The sequence below is a fragment of the Pseudochaenichthys georgianus genome, chromosome 4, assembly GCF_902827115.2.
Source record: "Pseudochaenichthys georgianus chromosome 4, fPseGeo1.2, whole genome shotgun sequence".
In the NCBI taxonomy this organism is placed as follows: Eukaryota; Metazoa; Chordata; class Actinopteri; order Perciformes; family Channichthyidae; genus Pseudochaenichthys; species Pseudochaenichthys georgianus.
Window position 1 is genome coordinate 11,626,980 of NC_047506.1, and position 15,247 is coordinate 11,642,226.

A 15,247-nucleotide genomic window follows, 5' to 3' on the forward strand; every position below is an offset into this window, starting at 1 on the left:
GAATTGTTTGTCATTTAAACTACTTATTTCATTATCTATTGTCGTTTGGTGACTAATATTGTTATTCATTGAATTCTAATGTTGCGTTCCTTTTATTTATTGTCTTTCATAAAAGTGCTTTGGCTTTACAAGTCGGATTCATCGATAACAAGCTTTGACAGTAGCTTTTGACGTGAGAAGCATTCGCTGGGTGCTTGTTATTGCTATAGCAACGACTCAGAGCTTCAGTGACGTATTTATTCTGCGACGCGCTATTGCCACGTCAACTTCAAGAGACTCGTGTGTTTGTTTTGTTGTTGGTGCAACTTTAGCTTCCATTTCTGATGCGTATTTGAATTCGTAGCATTTCAGCTAACACTGATAATTAGCCAAAATGCTGACGACGGAGGACTACACGCACTTCCCGGTCCAGATGTGGGAGAGGGTGCTGTCGAAGGTGAAGAAAGCGGTTGTTTTTATGGATGACAAGTGTGCAGAGTCTCTCCACTGGTGCGGAGGTGCTGCCGTCTTACTAGAGGCTGGAGCCCGAAATTTAAAGCAGTTTTCAAGCTTCGAAGCCTGTGGGGTGAACGAACCGAAAGCTGTGTTTGTGGTGAGCACGTTGTTAAAGGGAACAACGGTGGAGATCATTAAAGACATCATCTCCCTCAGTCACTTCCAGTACTGTGTTGTCATCACCACTGTTGCTCACTCCGTGCACCTGCTAGCCAACAATGTCACCACAGAAATGGAAGGCAGCCCTGTGTTTGAGCAGTTTGAAGAAAAGCTGTGCGAGTGGATGGGAAACATGAACTACACAGCGGAAGTCATGCACGTCCCAGTGGTGTTCGCCCCGGTGTCCCAGCAGCTACTCCTCACGCCCATGTTTGCACACCTGTTTCCCCTGCTCCCACCTGATCTGGAGTCAATAAATGCAAAACGTCCAGAGAAGAAGAGGTTTGGAAGCTTGCTCGACGTGGACATAAACTCTCTTCCTGTTGAACTGCAGTTTGAAATCAAATCCCTGGCTTCGGTGTTAAACTCAGTGTTTGAAGCTACAGGCACCAGAGAAGAGAGTTTCGCTGTGGGTCCCATGAGCCGCATAATAGCAGGGGAACTGGCCAATCACCCTCAAGCAAAGAACCGAAGGAAGGCGGCCCCTAATAAAGCCTCCATCATATTTGTGGACAGAACAATGGATATTACAGGTGAAAACTGCGATAAAATTGCCCAGTATCGTGGATACATACAGTATATGGATGTACATGGCTAACAACTGTTAATAGCACAGTGTAGAAATACTCACAAATAACACACCTTGCTGAAAGAAGTACTCAGATGTTGCAAAAGTGCCAATTGAATGATGTATATGTGCCATGTTACAAGTGAAACACATTTGTAATAGTATTTACAATACTTTACAATGCTTATGAAAAGTAAAGTATTTTATAATTTTACATCATTATGATTTTGACACTGGTAAAGGTTGAGCTATTTTGAACTACTTTGTAAACTTTATCACACACAAATACGTTTGTTTTATTCAACTTAATCTGCAAAGTAAATATGAATTGTAGTTTTCAATAACAGGTAGTGGAGTAAAGAGCACACCTTTTGCCTCTCAAATGTTGTGAAATTAACATCTTAATAGTAATCATAGCTAAAACTGCAAGAAGAGTATTTTGTGTCTTTTACTGAAATAAAGATGTTGATATGTCACTGACAACTCTCACTACATACTGAATAGATGTTTGGTTGTTTTTCTTTTTTCAGGAGCTGTTGGTCACCATGGAGACAACCTGGTGGAGAAGATTCTGAGTGTGCTTAAACCTTTACCTGGTCATGTGACAGACATACAGGTGGACATGCTGGAGCTCACAAGTCTGCAGCGAACCCCTCACTCGCAGACCACCCTGGCCCCCGGCTGCCTTGCACAGACCCAGTGAGTAGCTCTCTAATGGTGGTTAGTTGATAGCTATATCCCATGTTCTGTTCAATGGTGTTTTACTGTGCTGTAAATACACATAGCTTTTATTATGACATGCAACTGATTATGATGGAAAATAACTTTTATTGGTGTTCCTTCAGCCATGATTTAAGACCCAAGAGCCCTGGACAAGAAAAGAGAGTGGTATAGGAAAATCACACAGACTCCTCTCTGGGATTGTGACCTATACCACAGCCAGCCACTAGGGTCGATCAAAATGTTAGGATTTGACTTTATACAGTCTATTTAAATAATTCTTACCTGTGGCCCTAATCTTTACCCTAGTAAAGTTTGAGCACATACATACCTGTGTTTTCCTCTACACAATACCTCTCAGGCTCATTAACGGTGTTGTTGTATACAAGTATGCATTCCAATTTGATAAAACATAGATTAAGTTTGAACAAAAAGGAAAATTAGGTCCAAGTGTTGAACCTGCCAGCCTGATTTGGCATTTATTGTTTGACTGAGCTCCAGTTTACGCCTGTACTTCTGTTTGTGTTATGGTTAAATGTCTATGAGTTACCGAAGATAATAGCAGATATTTTGTTATCCTCCTCCTCATCAAATATATATTTTCTTATCTAAATAGGATTATATATGTAATCTGACTAGTGACGGGTAACATGGCATTTCAAATCTGAATCCTTTCTTATTGCTCATCAAATTTTTTCAGGTAGAATGAAGACTAATATAAGTACATTACCAACTTGTAACCAAAATTGACACAACCACAATACATATTTTGACATACTTTGCACCTGACCACACACACACACACACACACACACACACACACACACACACACACACACACACACACACACACACACACACACACACACACACACACACACACACACACACACACACACACACACACACACACACACACACACACACACACACACACACACACACACACACACACACACACACACACACACACACACACACACACACACACACACACACACACACACACACACACACACACACACACACACGCACACACACACACACGCACACGCACAAACACACACCCACTAGCTAGAGCCAGCCCCCACTGAATGAGTTGAGTGGCACATGACCTGCATCAGGTGCCGGTGGTTCAGTGGAGCTTGCCTCTAGTCTTAGCTGTGCAGATGCACGTGTTCAGCGCCTGCGGTGAGGCTGTTGTACATGGCAGGGATTAGCCCTACATCATGTGTTCCACTCCCGCTTTGCCCCCTTCATGTGGTTGCAGGAGGAAAATACTTTGACTTAGAAGAAGAGTTTTGTGGCTTGAGCTGTCATGCAGTGTGTCTGGTGGAATTGAGTTCATGCACACGCTCACATATACACTAAATGCAGCAGGGACCATTCTCAACTAGGTGGGAGGTTCTGTTGTAATGGAACCAGTCTTATATGTTGCTAGTCACCACTATTTAGACAGTGTGGACTGAAGCATATAATGTGAGACCAGCAGGGGCAGGTTGCACCCACCCTCAGATGCAGGGCTCAGTTAAAGGGCACGTGACCCTATAGATCCCTACAATACACCAACAAATGCATATCTCAAGTAGGGATGGGAATTTGAAAGCAAATGTATATTCGAATATTCGACCCCCCAAAAAACGGTTAACCGGTTAACCGAAATGTACACATCCTATCAAAAAAAAATTGGGTAAAAAATATTTTTTCAGAATTTTTTTTTTAACCCAATTTTTTTTCAAGAATTGTTTTTACATACATACATGTTCAAATAAGTGTAGAAACCAAGTCGAATTTGTCAAATGTATTGAACTGGTGATCACAGTTTGACAGCTATAAACCTACAGCTTTCATGTGTGGAGGCGATTCACAATCAGGCCAGCTGTAGAGAAGACCCTCTCAGCTGGAACGGAGGTTGCGGGTATAGCAAGGTATAGCATGTATATATAAGTTTAATTTGGCATAGTTTGACCTCTACACCGCACTCACTAACCTGGTCGAAATATTTCCACACATTACTCCTTTTTGACGCCATGTCTGTGTAGGACTCTTCTTAGAGTGTAAATAATTACCGGACTATGACTGGTAAAATATGTTGAATACCGGCAAAACTAAATCTCTCCTGTCAAAATGTCTATGTACTTTGCCGCCACACACGGTTGCCAAGCAGCGCTTATTGTTGTTTAGGCTGGCCACTCATGTGTCAACTTAGGCATCTCTCCCAAAAAAAATAAATATATATTCATAACTCATATTCGAATACATGAATAATTATTCGAATACCTGAATCATTTCGAATATTCGAATATTCGATTAATCGTTCCCATCCCTAATCTCAAGTCACTGTAGTTAAATGTCTTGGTTGCACAAACACAGCTGTCTCTGTGGATGAAATGTTTTATGCATGCTTACGGCTGCAGCAACAAGCCTCTGACATTGCCAACCTATCCTACAGGTTTAAGTATGATGATGGATAAGAGGTTGGGATCGGTGGCTGTGCAGAGGTTGAGGTAATGTTTGCGGCAATGTTTGCAAATTGTATTGTTCCAGATCTTCCCAGAGAGTCTCGGCCAAACACCACATCTCACAACATTTAGATAACCGATTCAGATATTGTATACAACTCCTAGCAGATGCTACAAAGCAAATAGACGGAGGAAAATATGTAGCTTAAAATAATAAGTAATACGCCAGGGGCTGTTTTTGTGATAATCAGGGACAGCCAGATCAGTGGGAGCATTATTACCGCGGTGCTATCTCTGAGCAGATGGCCCAGTGGAGCCTTATCACAGATGTTTAGGAGATTGAAGAGCTGCCTTGGCACTGCAAGAATGAAGCTTAGAATTCCATCTTTATTTAACTGCCTTCAGGAACACAGCTCACCACAGCTAGAGTTTAAGTCAATCTCTGTAATACGTTCAAGACAGGGCTCTGCAAATGCATGTTTGTAGAGGTGTACTGCTCTTAAGCATTAATCTCTCTTAATTCCATCCAAAATACGAAAGCACATATTTCTAAAATAGATTGTTTTCAAAGCAGCAGACCTTGCTGGCTCTTTGTGGTTCTATTGTCTATATAATAAGTTCTCTCCTACTCCATGTTTATACACCTATGATTTGTTGAGCTATTTTTAGCTCAGACCACTGTGTGTTTTGATTGGTTTTGTTGTGTAGAGCCACTCGAGCCTTTAAATAATAGGTGTGGACCTAATTTGGACCCTTTTGTATGATATTTCCCTCAGTAATTCCAGGATATTTTTTATAGATTACCGTGTCTTAAACATTCTGTGGGTGGTTGTTGATTCTAGCTATCCTGGCAAGACCCCATACTTACTTTGCAATTACTGTCGTATTGTCTTTCATAACCTGGCGTGAATATTCCTTATCCTACAACCTGACTTTTACTCTGTGGTTACAGGTATTAAGCCTGAGACAAAGTATACTCTGTGTGGGTGTATATGCACAGACATTTTGCCTGCTCTGGTATTTTATTTCACCATTCTTTAACTATGGCATTTTCCCCTGCTGTTAAATAGTGCCAGGAAGAACAGTTAGCTGTATATAGAAGGATGTTGAGTGAAAGTGGCAGTGGGAGGGTTGTTTTGTGTATATGTGTGTTTGTGGTCACGTACCTTCCAGCCCAGTCTGTGTAATTTGCTGTGCTTGGCTGCACAGCTCTTGTGATCTTGAGGAAGACATATGAACCCCACTGGCAGAGGGCACCAGGTTTCCTTCAGTCTCAGACTGAACCCTGCACCCCCGTCATCTGGTCGTCTTCGACCTTGATCCTGTGGTGGGAGTGTGTGCTTGTGGGCAGAACCCAGTACGGGTGGCCAAGGTGCTCTGGGTCTGCCTCAGGAGCTGCTGAGCTTGAGCCAGCCAGAGCAAGCGACCGCACCCTGCCATAAGAAAACACAGCGAGGCTGCCATCTCCTCAATTCTGCCCAGCACATCATGCATGGGTACCACCAGGAAGGAGGGAAAACACCTATTTCTGTCCTAGCTGGGAAAAAGGAGCCTGAATAAAAAGCTATGCACTCCGAGTTCACGCTGTATGGGAAAAAGAAACAAAAACAACAGAGATAGTAGAGTGTGGAGGGAGAGAGCAAATGACAGACAACTGAGGACCGCTAACCCTGGATTACCCCACCAAGAATAAAAACAACATATTCATTCTATGGTGGCTCCTCAGAGGGTACATTCTGTTTGTTATACTCACTCAACTTGAAGTTAGGCAATTCAATGATGTTAACCTACAACTAATGATACATATTAGTCAGTTCAGGTAGTCATGCCAACAGAAAATAGTTTTTTCTTGTAGAATACAACTTTGCACTTGATGGAAATTGCAGCCTTCCACACGTAAGCGAGAGCCAAATGGGACTAAAATAGTCACAATTTCACAAAAAGGGAACAATTTTCCCTCTGGGTCAAATGCGTCAGTGCGAAAGTAACACAGTTTAGCTGCTTTCATCTTATAACTTATCACCCTGATTTCATCAAGACTGCCCTAAAGGTAAATGATAACAAATAGTGTTTCAAATTTCTGTAGTTATTTATAGGAGATGTGGATTTAGCCATATCTTAGGATCCAGTGAGCTGACATGTCCCCTGGCCCATTTCAGATGTTGTGTCGCTGCTGAATTCTTCTTTCTCCCCGGGTGTAGAACGTATCTCATCCTGAAACCCTCAGTACATCAATCAAGTAGATTACTTTCACCTGAACAACTTGTACTCCGTGTTCCCATCAAGACTGAGATAACATAACCTATTCTGTCTTGTATGCCTTCTTCCACTCTGTCATTTGATATACACTGCAGATCCCACTTTCTCTTCGGGAAAGAGTGCATGCATTTATTCAGTTAGATAATAAAACATCCCCTGAAGATGATACTTAAAATCCTCCAGTCCTTCTCCTTCAAAGAGCCCCTACTGTTGGCTCTCATTTGAAATGGTAAACTAGTCAAGGAACATAAGAGGAGGAAGAACCTCCCTCAAACATCTCCCTTTTTATTTTCTCACCTTCTCCAGCATTTGAACATTTAGCCTACATTGCAATATAACAACAAGTCCTCCAACTCATACGACCAAATCGGCCGATTGTTCAGGCCCTTATTACGACCAAATATGTTGTTTGTTCAAGCGCTTAATACGTCCTATAATTACGTTTTAAAGTGTTCGCCCTCTAGTGCTCCCGTTGAATGCAAACGTTACAGATGGTCGTTTATTCACAAATAACCCTCTCTGTAAAATCCTAAATTGTAGGATAGTTATCTATCAAACTATAGATCCTACACATCGACTGGACGTGGATTCTAAGAGTACAATATACACTTCTCCCTAGAAATCGCATCAAAAAGCATTTTAATGCCCAAACTATTCCACAATTTAGGATTTTCCAGAGAGGGTTATTTGTGAAAAAAACGTCCCTCCAGAGCATTTGCAATGAACGGGCTGGGAGCATGTTGTTTCTTACACGACCACTAGAGGTGCTCTAGTGGTCGTGTAAGAAACAACATACACTTTAAAACGTGTCTCTGGGTCGTAATAGGGGCATGAACAATCGGCCTATATGGTCGTTTTTTGTAGGACAGGCTGCAATATAAGAACGTTTTTGAAAATACTTGACATTGTTTCGTGTTCCAATTTTACAAATACAGCCAACATCACAAATTCTGAATGGATGTTAATTGGAGTTTTTCCCCTAACAAATCTGTAAATGTATAAACTTTTACTGTGTAAATCATTCATAAACGTTTACCTGACACACTAGAAATGTTATTTCATGGAAACATTCTTGCTCTTGTAATTAGCATTTTAAGATTTTTTTTTCATTCTAACACATACTTTGTGCTTCTTGAGGATGTTAACAGCGATGTATTTCCCTATTCTTTAATAGAAAAAAGCTATATATGGAGTTTTGACTGGACGGAGGTGGCCAATGAGTGCTCCTGGTACTTCTGCGTTGGTGTGTTTTAGTACGTCCCTCCTCTCCTATCCCCACTTCCTGCAGAACTCCTCTTGCCCTTTTTCTCTCCCAATAAATCCGCTGGGTCATTTGTCCCTCTTGCCAGGACACGCAGACACTCAAGGCCAGGTCTGGTTTTGGTCCACCTCTCTCTCCTTCACATGTACATGAGGATGTTTACAGGAAACCGACAGTGTGTTTTGCCCCATTAAACACACTTCATAAATTAACTCACTGAGGGATTGCAGCTGACCTTGCACAATCCTGTTAGGCAGAATCTTTTACATACAGTACACATTGACTTGTTTGAAAGTACGCACGAGCGCGCACACGCACACACACACATTTATGAGCTTTAATCACATCTTGGTGCCTGTGCTATAGGCAACCAGATTATTATTTTCACATTTACCTCTAGTGGTTTCCAGCCATGCAGAAAGAATGATTTTATGATACCTTTATCCAAGATTTCTACCATCAATGCAATAAGATGCACTTACATTTTGTTAATTGGGTGACGTTAAGAAAAATAGGGTGATGTTGAGAAAATAGAAACACATTTTAACAGCAATTGGCCTTTTCAGAAACAATCAAAGTAACCTGTCCATTGAATGCCCATCAAATGTTCAACTGGTCGTCTTACTAAATGTACAGGCATATCTCAAAAGGTGATCAGTGAAAATGATAAAGCGAGACACTACTAGAGGTAAGTGAGAATGTGTTTTCTGTTATTTGGGGGAACTTACCTTTGTGGCCAACGATCCAGGAGGCTTCATCAATCATATGTATGAATCACTTTACTGTACTTACGGTATAAGCTTGTTCGTCTGAGGTCAAAGTAAGGAAATAAACACTGACATGTGTGAGCATGTTCAACCAAATGTTGATGGGGCCACAGGATGGGGAGTACATTTAAGAAATCCTGAGTCAGAACGGTTGGAGCCATTCTTTTCTGCTGCATCACCCTTTTCCAGGAATACTATCCCCCTCCTCACCCCCACACTCATTACTTTGTTGGACCCGGTCAGGGGTATTTCATCACTTTAATGATCGTACGCGTTCATTCTTCTCGTAGTACGCACATCTTTCTTAAAATTCCAGTATTTGATACTTAACTGCCTTTTATTTGTACAACACTTATTACACATCTAGTGGAATTTAGTTTGGGCACTAACAGCCCCCCACCACTCACCAAACAGCCTTTCCAAGTCAGTCAGAGAGGATGTTCACTGTGGTTACACAACCCAAGATTGAGGCTGCCCCCTTCAGTCTAGATCTGAGCAGCCTTTGCAACAAACGGAGCCATACTGCGCTTAACGTTCCCCCCCCCCCACCCCCCTCCCCCTCCCCCTCTCTCTTCCATAGTAGAGAAGTTACTCAACAAGGTTCCTGGCTGCTTATGGAGCCTGTCTCACACCCTGCCAGTATAAACCTCACCCCCAGGCCCAGCTTGCACCCCCGCCTTCGTCTGACCAAATGGCCAAGAGTAAGCGAGTGGGGCCAGTTGTCGGGGGGGCTGGTTGAGCCAAATTGGAACCATATTTTATCCACACTCTACTGAAGCCCTCAGTCTTCCAAATACACACGGATGCACAGTGGTGTGTGCAAACATACAGATGCATGTGTTGGCCTGATCAAGTCACCCCATTGGTATTTTAACCATGACAAGTATGCAGGACTTCACAAGTTGCGTAATCCTGGCAGTCCTGACAGTCCATCAAGAGCATGGGAGGTGTTTTCTGAAGGATTACGAGTGTTCTCCAGAAATGAAATCTTGTCATAGCTTTTGACCAATAGCTACAATGTTGTATCTGTGTCTTAATCACATTATAAGCAATTGAAAAAACTGGAATTGAAAACCTGATTTATCTTTCTTGATTCTTGAACTGTCTTTCTGTTTTCACTGTAACTGTTTTTACATTAGACTTTTGTCCTGGCTGAGTCGTGTTCGCCGGTATTTGTGTCTGGTTCTGGTGTGAAGATGGCGGGCCTCCCAGTGTGAGTCCCTCTACTCCCCATCTAGCCCCAGCCTAAGGTCTGGAACTGATTTCATCTGATATTAAACAGATGGCAGTAAGAAAGGAGAAAAGTAGGGAGAAAAAAGTTAAAACAGAAAGAAAAGAAAAACAGAGTGGATTCGTCAACGAGCCCCCTCCTCCCCTCCCTCCGCTGTGTCCTCAGCCTATTTTCTCTCTTTGTCTCCCTCAGTTCAGTTTCTGGTCACTCCTGAGAGAAGATACGGTCTTCTTGTCAGTCTTGCTGTCAAAGGCAAAGACATAGATGTAAGCCTTTGATGCCCTTTTATCCAGCCAACAATGTGTCACTGTCTTCAACAGGGCAAGACATCTGAGAGAAGACCAATTGAGTAGCTTGAATTCAGCACGCTTTATAAGAGAAATTGTGACTATCGAGGACACTAATCTGCAGGACACTCTTTGTTTCTTTCGCAGAATGACTTGAAGCCGTTTCCACTGCTCCTAACAGATGGTAGTAGTCTTACACACATGCCTTGTCCTCAGTTTCCCATTAAAGATGTGGATCAGTGTGTTTCATAACCTAGCGGATAATGAGACGAGGGACTGAGATGGCATCAAGAGGAGCCTTGGTCTCCAGACTCTGATGCTCTGCCCCTGATGTAAGGACAGCACTGATCGGTCCAGAGGAATGTTGGCATACAGACTTTTTAGGTGGATTGAAAACATTCCTAATGTCCCCTCTGCTAATTTCAGTTTTTTCCTGTGAGGGGTCCCATAGGGGAGTCGTCACTCCCCGACCAGCAGGCTCTCTATCACTGAGACGAGCACTCAATCACGTCCATGTTGTCCCTTTCGTTTGTGTAGTCAGAGTCCTGCCTGTTCTGAGCAAACGGCATGAGCAGCAACAGTCGCTCGGCTTGTTAATGTTGTTCTTTTGTTTTACCACACTATTTTTTTCTCTCCTCATGACTTAATGATCTGTCTGACTGTTTTTCCAACCAGGTCACCAGCAGCTCAGACTCTGTGGGAGGCCATGCTGACCAATAAACATAAAGAGGGGGTGATGGAGGTCCGTCGGCACCTAGTGGAAACAGCCAGCAAAGAGAAGCTGCCAATCAAGATGAGCATGGGTAAGAAACTGAATGAATTAAAATACACAACTTGTTTCATGCAATACAACACAGAGTACAGACAAAAATAAAGAATGAACATGAGCAAATCCACGTGAAATAAAAACATCATCATGATAATGTATATTCTTAGAGAGGTGTGTGTCTGTATTTTGGAGCAGCACCATAGCGCCCCCTACTGATATCCAACTGCTCTGCCTTACCGTGTGTTTGCCCATGTGGCCACAGAGGAAATCTGAACCACATGTTGGCTCTATGACACACACTTACACACTCTCTCTCACTCACACACACACACACACACACACACACACACACACACACACACACACACACACACACACACACACACACACACACACACACACACACACACACACACACACACACACACACACACACACACACACACACACACACACACACACACACACACACACACACGCTCCATAACACACGCTGCTTTTGAAACTTTTGTTGTTTGTTAATGAAGCAAAAGGGGCTCAGGCAAGGGATATAAATATGTGTTGGCACGCACACATAAAGTCACTACATGCACAAGTACAGTGCCCTTATGCACATTCACCGTTATGCTGCCCTTTGACTCAAATAGGTAATGGTTAAACTGCATGCACACACACACACACACACACACACACACACACACACACACACACACACACACGCACACACACACACACACGCGCGTACACACACACACTCATACATGCAGGGCTAATATACAGGTTAGCATCTGGCAGGAACGGGGGGGGAGTTAAAAGGGAGGGGCCGTGTGGTCCCTCAGCGCCTATAATCTGTGAGGTAAAGAAGGTCTCGTCTCTCGTAACAAGCAGGTTGTAATATGTTGGAGGTCACACACACACACACACACACACACACACACACACACACACACACACACACACACACACACACACACACACACACACACACACACACACACACACACACACACTGGTGGTTTCTTTTCACACATTTGTGCAAAACATCAGTTCTTTTAAATCTAGACGGCCGCTACATTGTGGATCAGGAGTGACAGGGAATGCAAGAAATGATGAAGAAGGTGCTGCCTGCTGGCTGACATTAAAGCTGCTGCTGCCTCCTGCTGACTGACAGTCTGTTGACTTAATGTCTTTCCTGAGAGAGAGAATAAGAGACAGGCAGGGGGAGAGGGGGCACTGTCAAACTCCTCACACACTGAACCCTTATACCCCGCTGGCACAGGACCAGACTCCATGAAGCCCCCTAAGCTCCAATCACACCCCCACACAGTTCCCATCCTGCCCACCACCAGCACCTCCAGCGGAGTTCTCAATCCATCATGCTCTGCTCATATGAGAGCAAGTTAAACCCACAACGCTTAGCATTAATGCCTATCTGCTCTCGCAGTGCCCACTCACTCTGTAGGAGAGCAGCATTTTTCCACTCTCTCCAGAGCACATCATCGCTCTGGCTGGTTTGTGCACGTCATGAAGAAAATAGTGTCAGGATACCGCAGGCCCTCTAATCTCACATACACACACAGACTCAACTTGGTTTCTTTTCATTTTATCAGGATAAGATCATCCAGAGAGAGATAGAGAAAATAATCCATTTCTCAGAGCCCGAGAATGACCCGTCAGGTCTCTCATAGCACAATAAGATGATGAAATTCCCTTGGTGTGTGTGTGTGTGTGTGTGTGTGTGTGTGTGTGTGTGTGTGTGTGTGTGTGTGTGTGTGTGTGTGTGTGTGTGTGTGTGTGTGTGTGTGTGTGTGTGTGTGTGTGTGTGTGTGTGTGTGTGTGTGTGTGTGTGTGTGTGTGTGTGTGTGTGTGTGTGTGTGTGTGTGTGTGTGTGTGTGTGTGTGTGTGTGTGTGTGTGTGTGTGTGTGTGTGTGTGTGTGTGTGTGTGTGTGTGTGTGTGTGTGTGTGTGTGTGTGTGTGTGTGTGTGTGTGTTGGGTCCAGTGTTTATATTGGGTGTTTTTGCTCTTCGCAGGGAATTAGTGAGACAGCTTTGGTTTCATCGTCTGTAAAAGTGCGTTTATCTATTCGTCTCTGGTTTGTATGTATGTGTGCGTCACAAGGTTATGCAGTTTGTGTATCTATTGTGTGCACTGATACCGCTGTGTAAATGAGATGTGTTGACAGGGCCTTTCTCCCTGTGGTAGAGTACAGTCTTCTCTTTTCATGAGCGAGTCTCAAGCAGATCATTTATTGGATTCATCGTTTCAAGCTGTGAGATCTGGGAATGTAATATCACAATGGTTTCAGATTAGTGTTCATGTTTTAGAGTATCATCTCCCCTATTTCTTAATTTAAAATGCACTATCATTTAATTTAATTTGAGCAATAAAAGCATATTTTTAGGGCGTCGAAGATTTAATCTCACCTTTGTACAGGCAAATGAAAACAGATACGACACGATCACTTACATATATGTTTTACTTAATAGAAAGCACGGATAACATATGTTTCTTCGACACAGCCACTGAAGAAGGTCTGAGTAATGTGGCACTGTAGCTGCCCTGTTGTAACCTGTGATCCCTACTCCTACTGTACTGTAGAGTCTTAAAAGGGGCCTCAACATACACCCACAAAAAGCAGCCCCAGAACTTTCCCCATCTTAAAGTGCATACATAAATGTGTCTCAGCCTTCCTGTGTCCCCCGTCCATGTAGAATTACTTACGAGGCTTTCCAGTTGCTGGGACCAGCCACCATCAGACATCACTTAGCCTCTGAGTAACCCTGTGCACCTCGAATGCAAGTCATCTTCCAGTCACAGGACTAAATCATGGTTGGCCCCTGCCCCTTTTCGCATTGTTCAGGACTTTGATCGTGGCCCAACCTCAAGTGCCACTTCTGCACATCAGGCTAAAATGGGTAGGAGCTCCAACAGTTTATTGCATTTGACTTAAAGATGTGATTTGTTTTATGGCTGGTACTGCAATAAGTGCACCCCGAGGAACAGTGGAATGGCCTTAAGGTGCAGGTTCCCCCTGTTATCTGTACGTATTTAAACAACAACAGTATTGTATGCACCTGAAAACCATTGGGAATAAGTTACTGGTGAACAAAACAGACACACTGATTGAAATAACTCAATCTTTCTTGCACACACTATTTATTTAACTGAGCACTATATTAGAAGCATGTCATATGCATGACACTTGACCACAGTTTCACTGTATAAATAAAACATTAGCTTGTGTTTTCACACACCAGATGTTAAATGTGTATATTTAATGCATTGAAACGACCTAAAGTATACTGTTGTTTCACAACTTAAATAAAGCCAATGTGGACAAATATATTCAAAGCACAAGAACAGTGTCTTTATACTGGTACAGTCTAATTAATTTGAAGCTGCAAATAAGAGCATTTCCAGTACTGCTATTCCTGCAGAAACACCCCAGTATAAAACCACAGCTCAGCTGACAGATCATCACCCTGAGATTAGTTTGCATCTGGCAACAAGATGCCTGAGGAATCACAGAACTGTTTACAGGGAAGTTAAGTGACATAGATAAGAGCTAAGGCTTTGCAGGGCTATTTGATTTTCAAATGGAGAACAGGCTTTTATGTGGCTTTCTTGTCTTCTTTTGTTGTGTTATTTTACAATGTCTTTACATTTCTCACTTGGTCTCATATGATCTAGCCAAGCTGTAACGCCTGCATATATTTGGCCTACAGTGTGCCATTCTTTTCCTGTTCTTGGGTGAAATTATGCTTGGCCTTGGCTTTGGATGTATTTCCTGGTTCTGTGCTGAATTATGGTTGGCACATCAAGCTAAGAGAACCTTGGTTAAACTGCCAGGGTTTTTTACGGCTGGATATGTTCACAATAGAGCTTTTCAGCATTTGGAATATGTCTGGCTGTATGTCTGGAGCTCATTCTTCAAAAATAGTTTTATTTCAGTGAAAAATCTGGTTCCCTTTCATAGAGATTCCCTCTCTATTGCCAGTACAGTAAGTGGCACGCAACACACTATGTCTTTCACTTCGGTTTGGAAAGCGGGCTTCCAAACATTTAAGAAATCTACTTTTCTGTTTTGTTTTACTTATCAGCTTATTAAAAAAATGAATGTTTTTGTTACATCAGTTGTGTTTGTGGATTCTCTCCAAAACGTCTATCTGGAAATATTTCACATCCAAAGATTTTTTAATCCACTTTTATAAAGCTAAAAAATGTGTTCCGAGACCCCAACCACTTTACTATCCTGGATATTTCTGCTCA

General features: G+C 42.7%; 1 protein-coding gene across 1 annotated transcript in view; it reads left to right on the forward strand.

The window, feature by feature from the left end:
- Positions 1-242: 242 nt before the first annotated feature.
- The window catches only part of scfd2 (sec1 family domain containing 2), a 102,017-nt gene continuing 87,012 nt past the window's right edge, over positions 243-15,247 (forward strand). The window contains exons 1-3 of the mRNA XM_034081421.2: positions 243-1,187; positions 1,753-1,921; positions 10,885-11,012. Of these exons, the coding sequence (XP_033937312.1) occupies positions 374-1,187; positions 1,753-1,921; positions 10,885-11,012 (1,111 nt within the window). The 5' untranslated portion in view covers positions 243-373. The remainder of the gene's footprint in view (positions 1,188-1,752; positions 1,922-10,884; positions 11,013-15,247) is intronic.